A 21341-nucleotide genomic window follows, 5' to 3' on the forward strand; every position below is an offset into this window, starting at 1 on the left:
CCTGTCTCCCTCTGCTGGTCGTTGTTAGGTTACCTTTTCTCCCCCGCTTTCCCCCAGCTGTTCCTTGTCTCCTCTTGACTACCTCGTCACCCCTTCTCCCACCTGTTCCCCTTTTCCCTCTGATTAGTCCCCTATATCTCTCTCTGTTTTTGTTCCTGTCCTTGTCGGATTCTTGTTTGTTGTGTTTCATGCCTGAACCAGACTGTCGTCATGTTTGCTGTAACCTTGTCTTGTCCTGTCGGAATCTGCCGGTCCGTCTGAGCCTACCTATGTTTGGTAATTAAAGAAGCTCTGTTTAAGTTAATTCGCTTTTGGGTCCTCATTCACGCACCCTAACAGAAGAATCCGACCAAGAATGGACCCAGCGACTTCGGATCCTCTCCACTCAGCCGTCGGGATCCAGGGAGCGATGCTAGGCAGACACGAGCAGGAAGTGTCTGCTGCTCGACATGCCGTTGAGACCCTGGCCACCCAAGTCTCCAACCTCACAGAACAGGTTCACCATCTCCGCCTCGATCCACCGGCCACTTCCAGGGCTTTCGAATCTCCGGAGCCCAGAATCAATAACCCGCCGTGTTACTCTGGGGAGCCCACTGAATGCCGCTCGTTCCTCACCCAGTGTGATATTGTGTTTTCTCTCCAGCCCAACACTTACTCCAGGAGCACTGCTCGTGTCGCCTACGTCATATCTCTCCTTATTGGACGGGCTCGTGAGTGGGGCACGGCAATCTGGGAGGCAAGGGCTGAGTGTACTAACCAGTATCAGGACTTTAAGGAGGAGATGATACGGGTTTTTGATCGATCTGTTTTTGGGGAGGAGGCTTCCAGGGTCCTGTCTTCCCTATGTCAAGGCAATCGATCCATAACAGACTACTCTATTGAGTTTCGCACTCTTGCTGTCTCCAGTGGCTGGAACGAGCCGGCCTTGCTCGCTCGTCTTCTGGAGGGTCTCCGCGCAGAGGTAAAGGATGAGATTCTCTCCCGGGAGGTTCCTTCCAGCGTGGATTCCTTGATTGAACTCGCTATTCGCATTGAGCGACGGGTTGATCTTCGTCACCGAGCTCGTGGAAAGGAGCTCGCGCTCTCCGTCGCTCCCCTCTCCGCATCACTACCATCTTCCTCTGCCGGCTCGGGTGCTGAGCCCATGCAGCTGGGAGGTATCCGCATCTCGACTAAGGAGAGGGAACGGAGAATCACCAACCGCCTCTGTCTCTATTGCGGTTCCGCTGGTCATTTTGTCACTTCATGTCCAGTAAAAGGCCAGAGCTCGTCAGTAAGCGGAGGGCTACTGGTGAGCGCTACTACTCCTGTCTCTCCTTCAAGATCCTGCACTACCTTGTCGGTCCATCTACGCTGGACCGGTTCGTCAGCTTCCTGCAGTGCCTTAATAGACTCTGGGGCGGAGGGCTGTTTTATGGACGAGACCTGGGCTCGGGAACATGACATTCCTCTCAGACAGTTAAAGGAGCCCACGGCCTTGTTCGCCCTGGATGGTAGTCCTCTCCCCAGGATTCAGCGTGAGACGCTACCTTTAACCCTCACTGTTTCTGGTAATCATAGTGAAACCATTTCTTTTTTAATTTTTCGTTCACCTTTTACACCTGTTGTTTTGGGCCATCCCTGGCTAGTTTGTCATAATCCTTCCATTAATTGGTCTAGTAATTCTATCCTCTCCTGGAACGTCTCTTGTCATGTGAAATGTTTAATGTCTGCTATCCCTCCTGTTTCCTCTGTCTCTTCTTCACAGGAGGAGCCTGGTGATTTGACAGGGGTGCCGGAGGAATATCACGATCTGCGCACGGTGTTCAGTCGGTCCAGGGCCACCTCTCTTCCTCCACACCGGTCGTATGATTGTAGTATTGATCTCCTTCCGGGAACCACCCCCCCCCGGGGTAGACTATACTCTCTGTCGGCTCCCGAACGTAAGGCTCTCGAAGATTATTTGTCTGTAGCTCTTGACGCCGGTACCATAGTCCCCTCCTCCTCTCCCGCCGGAGCGGGGTTTTTTTTTGTCAAGAAGAAGGACGGGTCTCTGCGCCCCTGCATAGATTATCGAGGGCTGAATGACATAACAGTGAAGAATCGTTATCCGCTTCCTCTTATGTCTTCAGCCTTCGAGATCCTGCAGGGAGCCAGGTTTTTCACTAAGTTGGACTTTCGTAACGCTTACCATCTCGTGCGCATCAGGGAGGGGGACGAGTGGAAGACGGCGTTTAACACTCCGTTAGGGCACTTTGAATACCGGGTCCTTCCTTTCGGCCTCGCTAACGCTCCAGCTGTCTTTCAGGCATTAGTCAATGATGTCCTGAGAGACATGCTGAACATCTTTGTTTTCGTTTACCTTGACGATATCCTGATTTTTTCACCGTCACTCCAGATTCACGTTCAGCACGTTCGACGTGTCCTCCAGCGCCTTTTAGAGAATTGTCTTTTTGTGAAGGCTGAGAAGTGCACTTTTCATGCCTCCTCCGTCACATTTCTCGGTTCTGTTATTTCCGCTGAAGGCATTAAGATGGATCCCGCTAAGGTCCAAGCTGTCATTGATTGGCCCGTCCCTAAGTCACGCGTCGAGCTGCAGCGCTTTCTCGGCTTCGCGAACTTCTATCGTCGTTTCATCCGTAATTTCGGTCAGGTGGCAGCTCCTCTCACAGCCCTTACTTCTGTCAAGACGTGCTTTAAGTGGTCCGTTTCCGCCCAGGGAGCTTTTGATCTCCTCAAGAATCGTTTTACATCCGCTCCTATCCTTGTTACACCTGACGTCTCTAGACAGTTCGTTGTCGAGGTTGACGCGTCAGAGGTGGGCGTGGGAGCCATTCTTTCTCAGCGCTCCCTCTCTGACGACAAGGTCCACCCATGCGCGTATTTTTCTCATCGCCTGTCGCCGTCGGAACGTAACTATGATGTGGGTAACCGCGAACTGCTCGCCATCCGGTTAGCCCTAGGCGAATGGCGACAGTGGTTGGAGGGGGCGACCGTTCCTTTTGTCGTTTGGACTGACCATAGGAACCTTGAGTACATCCGTTCTGCCAAACGACTTAATGCGCGTCAGGCGCGTTGGGCGCTGTTTTTCGCTCGTTTCGAGTTCGTGATTTCTTATCGTCCGGGCTCTAAGAACACCAAGCCTGATGCTTTGTCTCGTCTCTTCAGTTCTTCAGTAGCCTCCACTGACCCCGAGGGGATTCTCCCTGAGGGGCGTGTTGTCGGGTTGACTGTCTGGGGAATTGAGAGGCAGGTAAAACAAGCGCTCACTCACACTCCGTCGCCGCGCGCTTGTCCTAGGAACCTTCTTTTCGTTCCCGTTCCTACTCGTCTGGCCGTTCTTCAGTGGGCTCACTCTGCCAAGTTAGCCGGCCACCCTGGCGTTCGGGGTACGCTTGCTTCCATTCGCCAGCGTTTTTGGTGGCCCACCCGGGAGCATGACACGCGTCGTTTCGTGGCTGCTTGTTCGGTCTGCGCGCAGACTAAGTCCGGTAACTCTCCTCCTGCCGGCCGTCTCAGGCCGCTTCCTATTCCCTCTCGACCGTGGTCTCACATCGCCTTAGATTTTGTCACCGGACTGCCTTCGTCAGCGGGGAAGACTGTTATTCTTACGGTTGTCGATAGGTTCTCTAAGGCGGCTCATTTCATTCCCCTTGCTAAGCTTCCTTCTGCTAAAGAGACGGCACAAATCATCATCGAGAATGTTTTCAGAATTCATGGCCTTCCGTCAGACGTCGTTTCGGACAGAGGTCCGCAATTCACGTCTCAATTTTGGAGGGAGTTTTGCCGTTTGATTGGGGCTTCCGTCAGTCTCTCTTCCGGCTTTCACCCCCAGTCTAACGGTCAAGCAGAACGGGCCAATCAGACTATTGGTCGCATCTTACGCAGTCTTTCTTTTCGCAACCCTGCGTCTTGGTCAGAACAGCTCCCCTGGGCAGAATACGCCCACAACTCGCTTCCTTCGTCTGCGACCGGGCTATCTCCTTTTCAGAGTAGCCTCGGGTACCAGCCTCCGCTGTTCTCATCTCAGTTCGCCGAGTCCAGCGTCCCCTCCGCTCAGGCTTTTGTCCAACGTTGCGAGCGCACCTGGAAGAGGGTCAGGTCTGCACTTTGCCGTTATAGGACGCAGACTGTGAGGGCTGCTAATAAGCGTAGAACTAAGAGTCCTAGATATTGTCGCGGTCAGAGAGTTTGGCTCTCCACTCAGAACCTTCCCCTTAAGACGGCTTCTCGCAAGTTGACCCCGCGGTTCATTGGTCCGTTCCGTATTTCTCGGGTCATTAATCCTGTCGCAGTTCGACTTCTTCTCCCGCGATACCTTCGTCGCGTCCACCCGGTCTTCCATGTCTCCTGCATCAAGCCCGTCCTTCGCGCCCCCGCTCGTCTTCCCCCCCCCCCCCCCCCCCCATCCTTGTCGAGGGCGCACCCATCTACAGGGTCCGTAGAATTTTGGACATGCGTCCTCGGGGCCGTGGTCACCAGTACCTCGTAGATTGGGAGGGGTACGGTCCTGAGGAGAGGAGTTGGGTTCCCTCTCGGGACGTGCTGGACCGTGCGCTGATCGAGGATTTCCTCCGTTGCCGCCAGGTTTCCTCCTCGAGTGCGCCAGGAGGCGCTCGGTGAGTGGGGGGGGTACTGTCATGTACTGTCATGTTGTGTCTTGTCTCTGTCCTTTCCCTTCACCCTGTCTCCCTCTGCTGGTCGTTGTTAGGTTACCTTTTCTCCCCCGCTTTCCCCCAGCTGTTCCTTGTCTCCTCTTGACTACCTCGTCACCCCTTCTCCCACCTGTTCCCCTTTTCCCTCTGATTAGTCCCCTATATCTCTCTCTGTTTTTGTTCCTGTCCTTGTCGGATTCTTGTTTGTTGTGTTTCATGCCTGAACCAGACTGTCGTCATGTTTGCTGTAACCTTGTCTTGTCCTGTCGGAATCTGACGGTCCGTCTGAGCCTACCTATGTTTGGTAATTAAAGAAGCTCTGTTTAAGTTAATTCGCTTTTGGGTCCTCATTCACGCACCGTAACACAACATCTGTCCTACGTGAACAAACTGTCAAAACATAGGAAACACCAGCAAAAAGTGTCTTAACGCCACAAGCAGCCAGAACAGATTCAATGTGCCTTGGCATATATTTTACAAGTGTCTGGAATTCTATTGGAGGGATGCAACACCATTCTTCCGCAAGAAATTCCATAATTTGGTGTTTTGTTGATGGTGGTGGAAAACGCCGTCTCAGGCGCCACTTCAGAATCTCCCATAAGTGTTCAATTAGGTTGAGATCTGGTGACTGAGACATGCACACAAAAACACACACACACACACTTTAAACCACCTATGCTCCTTTGTGACCCCTCTTTTAAAGTCACTGATATCTCTTCTTCTAGTCATGGTAGCCAAAATAATAGGCAACTTGGCATTTTTATACATGACCCTAAACATGACGGGATGTTCATTGCTTAATTAACTCAGGAACCACACCTATGTGGAAGCACCTGCTTTCAATATACTTTGTATCCCTCATTTACTCAAGTGTTTCCATTATTTTGGCAGTTACCTGTATATGTCAAGGTGAAACACACAGACTCAAGGTATTCTTTCATAGCACTGCATGACCTTCCATCTGCTGAAACACAACATTAATTTATGGACATAAAGAGCTCACAGACTGAACAAGTGAGAACTTGCAATCAACAACACACCAGAGGAGCTGCTCTCTTCAAGGTCCTGTGTTCTGGGGTCACACGCTCACATAAAGGAGCTCCTTCTAATGGGGTGTCATTGGCCCTTAGTGCTCAGAGGTTGGCACCCAAACATAAAGAGGACCATCATAAGTGGGGCGCCAAAGTGTCCGGGGTCGCATCTATGGTCTTGAGAGTCGTACCCAAATATAAAGACAGTCATTACAGCACTAGCGGTGCCACTGTGCATTCTGCTGCACTGCTCTAATGAGTGTGTACAATGGGTTAGGCAATTGTTGGCCATCTTTTAATTTCAGCTAAATAATGAGTTTAAATGCCACTTATCCTTTTGATTCACATTAATGATAAATGACCTTAGAATGAAATCTGATGAATGTGCTCTGTATAGCTATGAAGTTCTCCTTAGTATGCAGTTTGGAAAAGTACACAATGCGTGAACTGCCAGCCGCTTCCTGTAGCTGTATGAAATTATAGAGCATACTGGACTCAGAGAATGAGGTTCTGGATTGTTATCTCCCAGGGCTGCCAGCCACTCCAGGATGGGGTTAAAGTTCAGCTGACCTTCAGTCTCCCTGACAATGTGTCTCTGCTGTAAAGCCAAGCAGAACCCACTGCCAGGGATGAGTTATAGAGTAGACTATCTCCAAAGCACAAACTATTCCCAAAAGGAAGCTTTTTGCTACATTAAATGATACAAAATAAAGTCTTTATGATCTCTAGGATGGACTTTTGTGTCTAACTGAACCTCCTTCCTGGGGTGGAGTGGGCTAGCAGGGTGAGCGGTCTCCTGAGCCATTTACATCATTCAAAGGCCACAGTGGAATGCATGACACAACATGAAATGTGAACTTCATTTCTCACGTCTTGTCATTACAGTATGAGGATCGACCCAGGATGGCTGAAGCATCAGAGAACAGCTACACACATACAAAACATTCCAGCACTCTGTCACTGACAACAAGTAAATAAATAATTCACATGAAGGAGAAAGAATCCAATGGAAATCTCCTGGGGCCAAGTTGTCCAATTTGCAGTTGTGGGAAATCTGTTAGAGTAAGAGTGCTGTGCCCTAAGGGGACAGGGCAGGACAAATGACACCCAGTCTCTGCATTGAGTTACAAAGAGGGGAACAAAACGAGCCAAGTACTGCAGGAGTCCCAGCCACATGGAGGACACAGAGAGAGAGACACACAGAGAGAGACACACAGGGAGACATGAGTAGAACGGTCTGGTGCAGTCAACTTCAATTACCATTGTCCGCTTGTTATGTACAACATGTAAAGTTAGACAAACAAGCTTCTTATTGCCGCTTTAATCCCCTTCCACCAATCTACATAAGGATCGTATTTACATTTTTACTTTGGAGTAAATTAAAGACATGACAATATAATGCATGCCAAATTGCCAACCCGGGATTGACATTTCAGTGCTCATATAAAGTCATAACCACACAAATATGTTTTCCCCCATGATGAAGAGGTCTTAAAAAGGCAGGATATAGTTTTACAGACCAACTTTAATCGACAATCATACTAAATTAGGGGTTACTCTATTCTAATGAGTTCCATATACTTAAATATGCTTTAACATTACCATTTAGGTAAGGAAATGGCTATATGCAAAGTCATAACCAGGATCTGTCATAACCAGGCTTTTTGTATGCTGAATAAACTCTTTAAATGACAAAACCTGCCATTTAATGAAACTTGTTGTGAATTGACATGCATGGAATATAGGATCTTATATAAGACTTCCATATTTCATATTCCAGTCACTGAGTTCATTATAGCCTGGCTATAGAGAATGTACAGATCTATAGATCCCTCAAATGTCTCTAAGAAGTAGAAGGTTTTAACTAGTCTAGTGCCGAATCCACCACTCAGTGCATTTGGAAAGTATTCAGACACATTGGCTTTTTCCAGATTTTGTTACATTACAGCCTTATTCTAAAATGGATGAAATAGATTTTGTTTTCATCATCAATCTACACACAATATCCCATAATGACAAAGAAAAAAACAGAAATATCACGTCTACATACGTTTTCAGACCCTTTACTCAGTACTTTTGCTGAAGCACCTTTGGCAGCAATTACAGCCTCGAGTCTTCTTGGGTATGACGCTACAAGCTTAGCATACCTGTATTTGGGGAGTTTCTCCCATTCTTCTCTGTAGACCCTCTCAAGCTCTGTCAGGTTGGATGGGGAGTATCACTGCACAGCTATTTTCAGGTCTCTTAAGAGATGTTCGATTGGGTTCAAGTCCGGGCTTTGGCTGGGCCACAAGCACATGCAGAGACTTGTTCCCGAAACCACTTCTGCGTTGTTTTGGCTGTGTGTTTAGGGTCGTTGTCCTGTTGGAAAATGAACCTTCATCCCAGTCTGAGGTCCTGAATGCTATGGAGCAGGTTTTCAGCAATGATCTCTGTACGTTGCTCCATTCATCTTTCCCTCAATCCTGACTAGTCTCCTACTCCCTGCCACTGAAAAACATCCCCACAGCAGGATGCTGCCACCATCATGCTTCACCGTAGGGATGGTGCCAGGTTTTCTCCAGACGTGACACTTGGCCAAAGAGTTCAATCTTGGTTTCATCAGACCAGAGAATCGTGTTTCTCATGGTCTGAGAGTCTTTAGGTACCTTTTAACAAACTGTCATGTGCCATAAAGGCCTGATTGGTGGAGTGCTACAGAGATGTTTATCCTTCTGTAAGGTTCTCCTATCTCCACAGAGGAACTCTGGAACTCTGTCAGAATGACCATTTGGGTTCTTGGTCACCTCCCTGGCTAAGGCCCTTCTTCTCTGATTGCTCAGTTTGCCCCGGTGGCCAGCTCTAGAGTCTTGGTGATTCCAAATTTCTTCCATATAAGGATGATGGAGGCCACTGTGTTCTTGAGGACCTTCAATGCTGCAGAAATGTTTTGGTACCCTTCCCCAGATCTGTGCCTCGACACAATCTTGTCTCGGAGCTCTACGGACAATTCCTTTCGACCTCATGACTTGGTTTTCGCTCTGACAACTGTTGGACTTTATATAGACAGGTGTGGGCCTTTCCAAATCATGCCCAATCAATTGAATTTACCGCAGGTGGAGTCCAATCAAGTTGTAGAAACATCTCAAGGATGATCAAAGGAAACACAATGCACCTGAGCTCAATTTCAAGTCTCATATCATAATTATATGAACTATAATAACATATCATCATTTTTATTTTTAATACATTTGCAAAAAAAAAAAAAAAACTTTTCACTTTGTCATTATGGGGTATTGTGTGTAGATTGACGAGGGAAAACATTTATTCAATCGATTTTAGAATAAGACTAACGTAACAAAATGTGGAAAAAGTGAAGGGGTCTGAATACTTTCAGAAGACACTGTATTAATGACTTATTACTCTGATTCTGAATCCACTCACAAGTTGACATAAAATAAATGTTTCTCATTACTAAAGCAGAATATTAAATCAAAGTATTACACCTAGGACTAGAATGCGCTGTGGCCAACATTCCTTTACAACCACAATCCAGTTCTGTGTTATGGAGTCAGACAGAACATTTCTTTACAGAGCCCACAGGCCACATCATTAGGCCTTCATATATAAAGACCTCAACATCCTCTCCACATAATGGGTGTTTTTAGTGCAATGTCTAGATTCATTTGTAACTGTCTGCAAAGTCCGGAGGGCCGCACTGAAAATTGGTTATATTTCTTTGCCATCAAAATTTCTATCGTTTTTTGAATTTTTGATGCTCCCTGACTGTCTAGTGATCATTAGCGAGCTGGACAGTCATGAAACTGTATGAATATAGGTCCATTATAATTTCTACACAGTATCAATTTGGTTTTAGTCATTTTAAAGTTGACTTTTTTTTTTTTATCTACTCAAACCGTCAGCAGGCCGGATTGGACCCCCTCGTGGGCCGGTGCCGTATGTTTGACACCCCTCGGCTAGAGGCTAGAGGTGATATTCCACAGCAGCTCTGTGAAGGTCAGAAGGCCTGGTGTTCACAGATCTCAACTCCCACTTAGGGGAAACACTGACCACTTAAACTCTCCGCTACTCTGCTTTGTATCAAAACAGCCTCTCCTCCCACTGCCATGCCCTGTGCACAACAGACCTTCCCTATTCTGCCTGAGGCAAGTAATGTGTTATAGTTGACTAAATATTACATGGAATCTTAATCATAACATATTTCAGGTCTTGGAGGCAGTTTCAGCTGCTGCTTTAGTTTAACTGTTATTCTAGGTAATACAGGGCTGCAGCCGCCACTATAATAAGGGGTAAACTGACTGTACAACAGATGGGAACACACCTGGAGAGCACACATAAAAGTTGGTTTGTTCATGTTTCACTGGAATGTTAGGTTATGTAATGCTACCAACACCTGGAAAGTGAAGAACTATGTATTTGAAAAAATTGGAATACATTTATTTAATTCAATGTCCATTAATTCAATCTTGGGAGAAAAATGTAAACCATCTAAGTGAAATGGTACCAGCGATGTTGTATCCCTATTGTACAGTTGACTATGTAACACATTATGATATATTTCATGAAGCTCTACAGAGTAGTGAAAGGCCAAGTGCTGGTGTGGTGCAGTGCTGAATGTTACTGATCCGTCAGTTAAGCCCGTAAAGCCATGCATGTGTAAGACAATAGCTACTGTAAAGCATCTATGACTTGTATATTGAGCAAGTCCAGTAATCACACCTGTTCCTTTTGTGCTGGTCCACTTGGGAAAGCGATGGCCACATGAGACTTCACAATGGATTGCGTCCTCATCCAGTTCCATAATTTCCCCATAAAACCCCAACGTCTGAATCTGATAGGTCTCGTTCGTACCTGACCAATCAGGGCCTGAGAGGTACATTGGCTCTCCAATCACAGGGAAATAAATAAGAGAATCCTCAACACGGACATCGCATAATGTTTCATCTGAGGTAAAAAAGCTTTTCATAATCTACCTGTAGAAGCGTGCCCCTTATAAACTCGTCTGAAGCTGCAAGACTAGACTTTGTGTCTAGCATAAAGGGATACAGGACACTAAAAGCTGACTGGGGCTTGTCTTTGATGTGAGAATTGAGACCCTAAAGCATTGATGCTGATTAATAAATCTAAACAGGGCAGATTTTTAATCACTGGCCTTTTCAAATGTTTGATTTTCAAGTCTGAAGTTCTGACTTATTCATATAGATAATTAAATAGACTTTTCTGAATGTTTTGCTAAACCTTACATTTTGTAAAGATGAAAGGGAGACGTGAATCAAACTACCTGTAAGATTCCCAGCCTCGTTAAGGGGGAAATGGCAGCGCTGGTTCTGTTTAGATTGAATCCAGAGCTGGTAGAAGAATACACCAGTCCTCTTTGTTCTCTCATATTAATTGTCAGAACTAGCAGGGAATGAACAGCATGCCCTCAGGTTGAGGGAGATGTTGAGCTCATGTTATTGCAGAAGATCTTTGAAGTTGCACCAGTTGACTGTTGAAGCCCTTTTTTCTTCTTCCTCCTACTTTTTTCGTGCTTAAAGACACACGGCATGATACAGTATAATTCAAACCAGCCTGGATACCAACCACAGAAGCATAAATAATTGAATAAAATAGGGAGTGGTTTTCTGAAATGCACCAGCAAATAAGTCTACAACATATTTCTCTGTGTGTTGGACCCAGTCTGAGGAGTCTGGATCATGTGGTGAGGGAAGAAGTGTAGGAGGCTGAGGTTCTAGTTTCGGCTGGCCCGGAGAGGGCTAGGCTTGTGTGTGGCTAGATGAAACCAATGCCTTGGCACACCATGTGGAAATAGTGTGCATCAAACGCTGCTAGAGTCCATATAACACATAGCTTCATGCCTTGCATATGAACAGAAGTAATTAGCAATGTATTTATGATTGTACAATATGACATTCATAAGGCTAGATTGTGTGGTGCAGTGGGGGCAGTTCAGGTCAAAGTGAAGAAAGTGGAGACCATTAACTCAAGGTAAACCTAACCAAGCATGTAGCCAGTTAAAGACCACTTCAATACTATGGGTCCCAATTGACCTCTACAGAACTTCTTTCTTTTTAACGCACCAGTAGGCAAAGTTTAACACCAACTCAAAACCTCTCCCCTGCAAAGAGAGAATTTTTCAAAAAGCTTGAAGATGTTTTCTAAAAGAGCCCAAAAGCCCACTGTTAAATTTGGATTATAGTTTCTCTCGTGATTTCTGCAAAGCTTTACGATGTGTTCTTTCTTACAAAGACTTGGCTCACTGTGGAGAGAGCTTTCTGAGATATTACTGGCCTTTGACCTTGAAGTGAGAAATGAAAATACTACCAGTACCACATCTGTCACAGCAGTCAGGGCAGATTTACTGATACACTTGAGTTTGACACCAAACAGTAGGGAAAAATAATCCTTTCTTTTGGGTGTTAAAAGTCCAATGCAGCCGTTTTTGTCTTAATATCAAATCTTTCTGAGTAACAATTAAGTCATTTACTATGATTGTTTTCAATTAAAGTGGACAAAAGGAAACAAAAATAACTTTAAAAAAAAAAGCAATTTCTCAAGCAAGAACTTTGCTAAGATTGTCTAGGAGTGGTTTGAGTTGGGAGGGGAAACCTGAAAACTAGTGGTTATTGGCAGAGGTTTGGAACTATTTCTTATTGGTCTATTAACTAATTTAACACCTAGTGATGTCACTCCATCCCACCAAAACAGATTGAAATTTCAGGTGGTGGTTTCAAACAGTTCTTACACTAAAAGGGTATTATCATATTTTTTTTTTTTACAATTTCACAGTATTATTCCCACATCAGTGTGGAAATATATATAAAACACAAGAAAATCCAATTTTTGACTGCAGTGGACCTTTAAAACCAAAGTGTATCTGTAAGGATCTTAAATTAACTGAACATACTGTAGTATTGCTTCATCTGCATGCAAATTAATAAATCAGCAATCGAGTTAATTAAGTAACTCAAATGAAAATTCAATGACATCAAGTAGATGATGAGGTAACACTCACGCTGTTGTCACTGGAACCTGACACGGGATAGACTGTCCAGCCCAGCTCAGCTGTCGCTGTGGTAGAGTCCATTAGTGTTTCTGTGGAGGAGAGAGAGAGGGCGGTCAGACAACTCCCTTCAAACAAACAATATACAGTAGCAGCAGTGCACATGTACAGCAGCTGAGCATAGGCGAAGATGGGAGTCCATTAATGAGTCCATCCATTCAAACCATGATCAGATATTATTTTGATTCATTGCAATGAAAATATACTTAATTTTTCAGTCTCAAAAATACTCCTATTGTAGATGGTATATTTCCAGATACCTCCATTATCCCCTCAAAGATGTCAAAGATGGCAATGCTTTTGTTTGAGACCCGGGCATATCTGGCTACATGCAGTAGTAGTAAACAGAGGGGCATAGTGTGACCATCCACATGGAAAAGAACAGATCACTGGGTTCACTGGAACCTGGTCAACTCTACCACAGCCACCAAGCTACTACATGATAGGTCAACTTCCACTCAACAGGCACATGCTTCTTCAGTTCTACCCCCTGGCTTGGAGGGGCAAGCGCACTCTAAACGAGCTGGATTAGCTGGTGGGGAAAAAAACACCTCTGGTAATTAGGGTCAAAGAGATATGTCTCCTGTTTGTCATGAGGTCCTCTGTGGCCAGCCAATGAAATTTCAGAGGCAGGCCAGGCAGGCTGTCCTTCAGAGCCTTCTCTCTGAGGGACACAGAGGGGAGAGGGAGGGGGGGAGAAGGAGGGTGCTGCAGGCCTAATGAATTTCCCCTGCTTATTAGCCCCGCAGCACCAGTGTTGAGCTGGAGCAGATGGAGACAACATTCATCAGGTGTTAGGCATCAGCTGCAACTCCAAAAGGGCAAAGAAAGATGTATGTAACTCCTCTCGACAAGCTAGCTACTAACCATAAGTTACTGTTGGTGATTGGTAGTCTAAAGCTATTTTTCAAATATGTATTTGATATTCAGTAAAAACTAGAAGTATTTTAAAAATGCATTCTGTATGATGTCAGAGTTCCCTTTCGGAAATTGGATAAAAAGGACTAATGATCCGGGTGGTCTGATTCCACAGTGCAGTATGGCTAAACTCACACAAGAAAGAGAAAAGCACCCAATATAATTTAGAATGTTCCCGCATTTCATAACACGTGGATTTCCTCTTTATATTCCAGAGGAAACCAAAGCTTTTAATTAACAGGCTCCACATGCCGCAAATGTATTTTTAGGAACTTGCCGAATCTCAGAGCCTCACCAATATACACAAAGCATAATAGCACATTTCACATCCAATTCAGTTATCACAAAGCCCAAATCGTATAATTAGGCAGAGGAGGCTGCGTTTGTACTGCCATTGATAACCTTGCGCGACTCCGCAGTCTACATGGGTGTTAGGCAGTGAAATGGTAATTATCCCCCGTAATGATAATGATAATTAGCTGGAGAGTAAAGTGAGAATGATGAACCCCTTGGTGGTGGTTTAGGGAGTGTGGTGGTTTAGAGACAGGGAGGGAAGGAGTGAATTCCCCTGATATGTGAACACAGACGGCCCACTTCTCTTCCCTCCACTCCCTCAGTCAGGCTCACACACACCTGCTTCCTTCCATCAGAGACCCACACGCTGGACAAGTAGGACCTTACCCAGAAAGACTGATCACCTTTCTCCCTCCTGCTGACTAGACTTCATAGCAGGCAGCCACACCAATTCATTACCTACTGCAGTACCGAGCGTACCTCACTGAACCAGCACTGTTCAACCCCGTCATCAGTCCTCAAGCTCCCAGCAGGCAGCACAGTGGAAGGGCATGGCCACTCAGCCAGACACACTGTCCATTAATCAGGGAGATGAGGTGAGAGTGGCCAGTCAGAGTGGAGAGAGGCCTCTGGGCCAGAACAGGGAATGGTGTGGCAGCAATGGAGCCTGGAGAAGCCAGCAGACCAGGACTGACTGTTTATACTGAGGTCTGGAGGTGACTACACATTCCAGCCTGGGCCTCTGGCTCAGGGGGTCAAAGGTAACCAGCTATATTTCAGAGTTATATGAGCACATGGAGGATGTGAGACCTTCAACTTTTCAATATGGCTGTCTATTTTTACTAGACAGACTCGGCCTCAACACTGAAGGTGCATGAATATGCAATGAGACCTGGGAGTTTTAGAAATGCTTACAGGCCTAAGAGCACTTCCTAGAACACTTCCTGAGAGTAAGCAAGGAGGGTTTTGTCTTGATCTGAAACCTCCCTGAGAGAGCTGTTTGAAGTTACAGAGGGGCCAAATGGGAGGGGCCAGCGGTGCTTCAACAACACTCAGTTTTCTCAGAGCTAGGAGTCGATGCAGCCGCAGCCTCTCAGCTTACCACAGAATGCCATCACATTTTACATTAAGATTAGAAAGAGCAGCTGTTCACAAGCCCATTAACAAAATGAGCCCCAGAACACATACGCACATTAATTGACATGGATCAAGACGCTTTTAGGCCTGGGATTATTGCAGTGGTAATTGGTTGGTCGGCAGCCACATTCTAATTACAAAAAAAGGAGGAGTACCTGGTATAACTTCTATTTCTAAGAAGTGTATGAGAAGGTTATTTGCAGAGCAGTGTGTTCCAAATGTATTACACGCCTCGTTAGCAGATGGGCAATACACAATGGTGGTGGACGAGCCAAGCTTCCTGCACACACAGTAAAGTGCTTTGAGACCAAGTGAAAATACAATTAATTCTCATTCATAGAGTAGGTTTTCAAGGTATGTGAATTTGGTACATTGCCAAGCCTTTAAATCCAGGCACAGTGATTCCCCTTAAGGTCTACAGAACAGGGGATGCAACAGAGGACAGGAAAGAACAGGACAGGTGACCCGCAATAGAGCTCTATGTGTGTGTTTGATCACACATGTGCTTGATTTGGGTGGGTGCAGTGTGAGTATGCTTTAACTTGAGGCGAGGAGGTCAGGCTTTGAGAGATGGATGGCCAATTGGTGTGTAGGGTTGAGCATGGCAGTCTGACTGATGGATGCCAGGGAGGGAGCTCTCCTTATCAGCTCCAGGGTGTACCATCTCATCTCCCAGCTCCCACTGCCCTCCTCCAGGGTGTACCATCTCATCTCCCAGCTCCCACTGCCCTCCTCCAAGGTGGACCATCTCATCTCCCAGTTCCCACTGCCCTCTTCCAGGGTGGAGCATCTCATCTCCCAGTTCCCACGTGCCTCCTCCAGGGTGGACCATCTCATCTCCCAGTTCCCACGGCCCTCCTCCAAGGTGGACCATCTCATCTCCCACTGCCCTCCTCCAGGGTGTACCATCTCATCTTCCAGCTCCCACTGCCCTCCTCCAGGGTGGACCATCTCATCTTCCAGTTCCCACTGCCCTCCTCCAAGGTGGACCATCTCATCTCCCACTGCCCTCCTCCAGGGTGGACCATCTCATCTCCCAGTTCCTACTGCTCTCCTCCAAGGTGGACCATCTCATCTCCTAGTTCCCACTTCCTTTCTCCAGGGTTGACCATCTCATTTCCCAGTTCCCACTGCCCTCTTCCAGGGTGGAGCATCTCATCTCCCAGTTCCCACTGCCCTCATCCAGGGTGGACCATCTCATCTCCCAGCTCCCACTGCCCTCCTCCAGGGTGGACCATCTCATCTCCCAGCTCCCACTGCCCTCCTCCAGGGTGGACCATCTCATCTCCCAGCTCCCACTGCCCTCCTCCAGGGTGGACCATCTTATCTTCCAGTTCCCACTGCCCTACTCCAAGGTGGACCATCTCATCTCCCAGTTCCCACTGCCCTCATCCAGGGTGGACCATCTCATCTCCCAGTTCCCACTGCCCTCCTCCACTGTGGACCATCTCATCTCCCAGTTCCCACTGCCCTCCTCCAAGGTGGACCATCTCATCTCCCACTGACCTCCTCCAGGGTGGACCATCTCATCTCCAAGTTCCCACTGCCCTCCTCCAGGGTGGACCATCTCAACTCCCAGTTCACACTGTCCTCCTCCAAGGTGGACCATCTAATCTTCCAGATCCCACTGCCCCCCTCCAGGGTGGACCATCTCATCTCCCAGTTCCCACTTCCCTCCTCCAGGGTTGACCATCTCATCTCCCAGTTCCCACTGCCCTCCTCCAGGGTGGACCATCTCATCTCCCAGTTCCCACTGTCCTCCTCCAAGGTGGACCATCTCATCTCCCAGTTCCTACTGCCCTCCTCCAAGGTGGACCATCTCATCTCCCAGTTCCCACTTCCCTCCTCCAGGGTGGACCATCTCATCTCCCAGTTCCTACTGCTCTCCTCCAAGGTGGACCATCTCATCTCCTAGTTCCCACTTCCTTTCTCCAGGGTGGACCATCTCATCTCCCAGTTCCCACTTCCCTCCTCCAGGGTTGACCATCTCATCTCCCAGTTCCCACTGCCCTCCTCCAGGGTGGACCATCTCATCTCCCAGTTCCCACTGTCCTCCTCCAAGGTGGACCATCTCATCTCCCAGTTCCTACTGCCCTCCTCCAAGGTGGACCATCTCATCTCCCAGTTCCCACTTCCCTCCTCCAGGGTGGACCATCTCATCTCCCAGTTCCTACTGCTCTCCTCCAAGGTGGACCATCTCATCTCCTAGTTCCCACTTCCTTTCTCCAGGGTTGACCATCTCATTTCCCAGTTCCCACTGCCCTCTTCCAGGGTGGAGCATCTCATCTCCCAGTTCCCACTGCCCTCATCCAGGGTGGAGCATCTCATCTCCCAGTTCCCACGTGCCTCCTCCAGGGTGGACCATCTCATCTCCCAGTTCCCACTGCCCTCCTCCAGTGTGGACCATCTCATCTCCCAGTTCCCACGGCCCTCCTCCAAGGTGGACCATCTCATCTCCCACTGCCCTCCTCCAGGGTGTACCATCTCATCTTCCAGCTCCCACTGCCCTCCTCCAGGGTGGACCATCTCATCTTCCAGTTCCCACTGCCCTCCTCCAAGGTGGACCATCTCATCTCCCAGTTCCCACTGCCCTCCTCCAGGGTGGACCATCTCATCTCCCACTGCCCTCCTCCAGGGTGGACCATCTCATCTTCCAGCTCCCACTGCCCTCCTCCAAGGTGGATCATCTTATCTCCCAGTTCCCACTGCCCTCCTCCAGTGTGGACCATCTCATCTCCCAGTTCCCACTGCCCTCCTCCAAGGTGGACCATCTCATCTCCCACTGCCCTCCTCCAGGGTGGACCATCTCATCTTCCAGCTCCCACTTCCCTCCTCCAGGGTGGACCATCTCATCTCCCAGCTCCCACTGCCCTCCACCAGGCAGGAAACAGGCAACAAGTGCAGACTTCCAAACATATGCAGATCCCTGTCTCTACAACAGTTATACACAAACACATAGGGGTACACACACACACTACTCACTGTCACAAATTCACTGACTATACTGTAATTTTTTTTAAATTTTTTTAAAGAATCGATTCCTGTACTTTCATGTCATAAAGCATGAATATTCAGCAAGTGTTGTCAAAATAGTGCAGAACAACAGCGCGGAGCAGCCATGTAGAATACTGTTATAGTTCAAGCCAGCTTCAATATGGGCAAAACCCGGCTTGTATCAAAACTATGTCTATAGTTTACTGAGGGTATTTATGAAGAAGCGATTGACCTCCAAAACACAGCATGTAGTGGCTTGCAGGGGTGATATTCTTTTATCCTCCTCACCAGGATAACTGTACTATAGCCTAGCCTCTATGGAGCAAATCATTCAACATTGACTTCTACATCAAAGCCGCCACTTATACTTCCTTTCCCACCACGGTAGAAATAGCAGGTTACAGCACCACAGGGCTTTTCTCACCAAATCTGTGGTGTGTAAAACTCAATGAACTTCTATGTCATTAAACACCTGGAATCATAGGCTATATTTAATGGTAAATGTGGATTATAGATGGCGGTACAGCTATATGAACAAAATGTCTATAAGCTAATACCATAGACCACAGAGGGCAGTCTTCTTGTGGACAGAGCTAAGAAATGTGCCTACATTCATGGGCACTGGCATTGGAAAAACTGCCCGTGCTGAGGTAAGACTGATGCCCATAATGATGGACGCAGACTGCTACTGTATGGCATTTTGGACAGAATAACAAGTAGAGTGCTTGGTTTCATTTGAGCCCGAGCCGTCTCAGAAATCTTTCAACACAAGGAGGGTCCATTAGGTGGGGCTCCCTCCACCACATTACAACATGTCCTTGTGCGGTAAATGAATCAGTAATCCTGCATTTACAATGAAACAGGCTTTGTGGATGAGGTGGCATCAGCCCAAACCCCGACTTTTTTCAAAGAGTCAAACTGGGCTTGGCATGCCGCCCTGAGTATCCGGTGCACTTTAACATGTGTCTTTGGAGAGACATCACTCTATCAGGGAGATTTATGGGTAACTGGGGGTTATTGTTGGGTCTTGCAATGCCCGGTTCTGGGGTTCTGATGATGATGTAGGGGCTCGGGGAGTGATGAGGTGGGACTGAGTGGGACACGGCTGAGGCTGGGGATCTCGGCCTGCTCTGAGGGAAAGAGAGGAAGTTGGGCAGTTGATTTTGGCAGCAGACGGTGCCCTGTGAAATATGTTACCACACAGTACGTGGAGCACTCTGACTGCTGACAGAATGATACAGCATAGCATTCCCCTGGGCTTAGGGCAGGATGTTCTACAGTAATCCTTACAGAGCTCACTGTGTTATCATTCAATATAATAACCTGTCAGCCTGGAAAAGGAGCAATGACCAAAAACTAAAAAGATAATCAAGCAAAAACTATATTCTAGGTCAAGTCCTCTATGCACTCATTTGAATCACTCATCCAAATACTCTCCAGTCTTAACCCTTTTCTAAAAAAGCCAATTTAAATCACAAGATTATCTAATCAAAAATACTTGATTGTTTCCGTAAGTAAATGTGTCAAACTACCGGATGACAAAAATAATAGATACTCCTGACCCTTTTTCAGTACGTCCATTATACCACGTAACTTTATAGGCCAATCACAGACAAAAACATGATTTCCTGTGTTTTATATATATTTCCACACTATAGAGGTTGGAATAATACTGTGAAATTGTGAAAATGATGATAATGACAACACCAGGTGGTAAATGAGTTGCTAGATCAATGAGAAAGAGAGTTACAAACCTCTCTGCAAATAACAGCTAGTTTTCAGTTTCCCCCGCCCCACTCCCAGACAGTCCTAGTAATTGCTCTTTGCTAAGAAGCTATTTTTGTTTATTTTTGACCACTTTAATTGAAAACAGTCACAGAAAGATACTTAATTGTTGTCCAGAAATGATTTAATATTGAGATAAAAATGGCTGCAAACTTTGTAAACAAACTTGTAAACACAGTTTGTAAACACACCATCAGTGATATGCTTAGCTCCCATGTTAAAGGGTTTTTCCAACTATTCCAAAATAATATACTAAATCATTTTCCAAAACCTGTCTTACATCATCATGGATTACAACACCCCTGTGCGCTAGCTTGCCAATCTTTTCAGAATGTAGTATTCTTTCCATGCATCCAGCGAGTGTGCTATTGCTATTAGCAGTAACTGTAGGCACATCATTAGCACACAGTTTCACTGCACATTACAATGTAGTTAGTTATGAAAGACACTATATTTCACAATGATTTGAGTGCTCCACTGTGAATTGAGAACCATCAACCTCAACAGTAAATGGGGAGGAAGAATGGTCACCACCTGATCAATCAAGTGAACCAGGGCTACGGCAGGGCTGTCTCCCCTTCCACTCCAAGTCTGTGCTATGAGATTATGAGCACGCCTCAGAGACTAAAAAAAAACGATCTCTGTTTCAACATTTCAGATTCAAAGCCTTGCCAGAAAGTCAGCTATGTATGTGCAGGCCTGAGATGCATTACATCAGTGAAATGGCTCTGACACTGTCTGTGTAGGTGACAGAGAGATGGGTAAAGTACTCCAGATTGACTCTGGTTTATTCCTGACCCCTCTAAAATGCCTTCACATTAACCAGTCAATGTCACTCCGAGCCATTAGACTGACAAACAATTGAGTTTACTTCCTATTCCACATCCTTTAAGAGCTTTTAAAGTAGTCAAAAATGATCATTCTGAGCACCAGGTTTACTCCTGATCCTTATCAGTTAAGGAGTGGAGACCTGGTGACCTGGTCCTGTCCTCCATGTCACTGGGCTGGAGCTGGGGCTAGGGCTGGGGATAGGGCTGGAGCTGGGGCTAGGGCTGGAGCTAGGGCTGGGGATAGGGCTGGGGATAGGGCTGGGGATAGTTCTGGAGCTGGGGCTAGGGCTGGGGTTAGGGCTGGAGCTAGGGCTGGAGCTGGAGCTGGGGCTAGGGCTGGAGCTAAGGCTGGAGCTGGGGAAGAGGTTAGTCTGGAGCTAGGGCTAGGCTGGACCTGGGGCTGGGGAAGGGCTGAGGCTATGGCTGGGGCTGGAGCTAGGGCTGGGGCTAGAGTTGGGGCTGGGGCTGGGGCTAGAGCTGGGGCTGGAGCTAGGGCTGGAGCTGGGGATAGAGCTGGGGCTGGAGCTGGGGCTGGGGAAGGGCTGGGGCTAGGGCTGGAGCTGGGGCTAGGGCTGGGGCTAGTGCTGGAACTAGAGCTGGGGCTAGAGCTGGGGCTGGAGTTGGGGCTGGGGCTAGAGTTGGGGATGGAGCTGGG

The 21341-nt window shown here is 47.2% G+C and overlaps 1 protein-coding gene across 6 annotated transcripts in view; it reads right to left on the reverse strand.

Moving 5' to 3' along the window:
• LOC110494446 (ephrin type-B receptor 2) overlaps nt 1-21341 on the reverse strand; it is a 163007-nt gene that overhangs the window by 76545 nt on the left and 65121 nt on the right. For all 6 annotated transcript variants that reach the window (XM_021569484.2, XM_036950497.1, XM_036950496.1 and 3 more), the window contains exon 2: nt 12681-12760. In XM_021569484.2, the coding sequence (XP_021425159.1) occupies nt 12681-12760 (80 nt within the window). The remainder of the gene's footprint in view (nt 1-12680; nt 12761-21341) is intronic.

This window comes from Oncorhynchus mykiss, chromosome 17 (assembly GCF_013265735.2).
Source record: "Oncorhynchus mykiss isolate Arlee chromosome 17, USDA_OmykA_1.1, whole genome shotgun sequence".
NCBI classification, from domain to species: domain Eukaryota; kingdom Metazoa; phylum Chordata; class Actinopteri; order Salmoniformes; family Salmonidae; genus Oncorhynchus; species Oncorhynchus mykiss.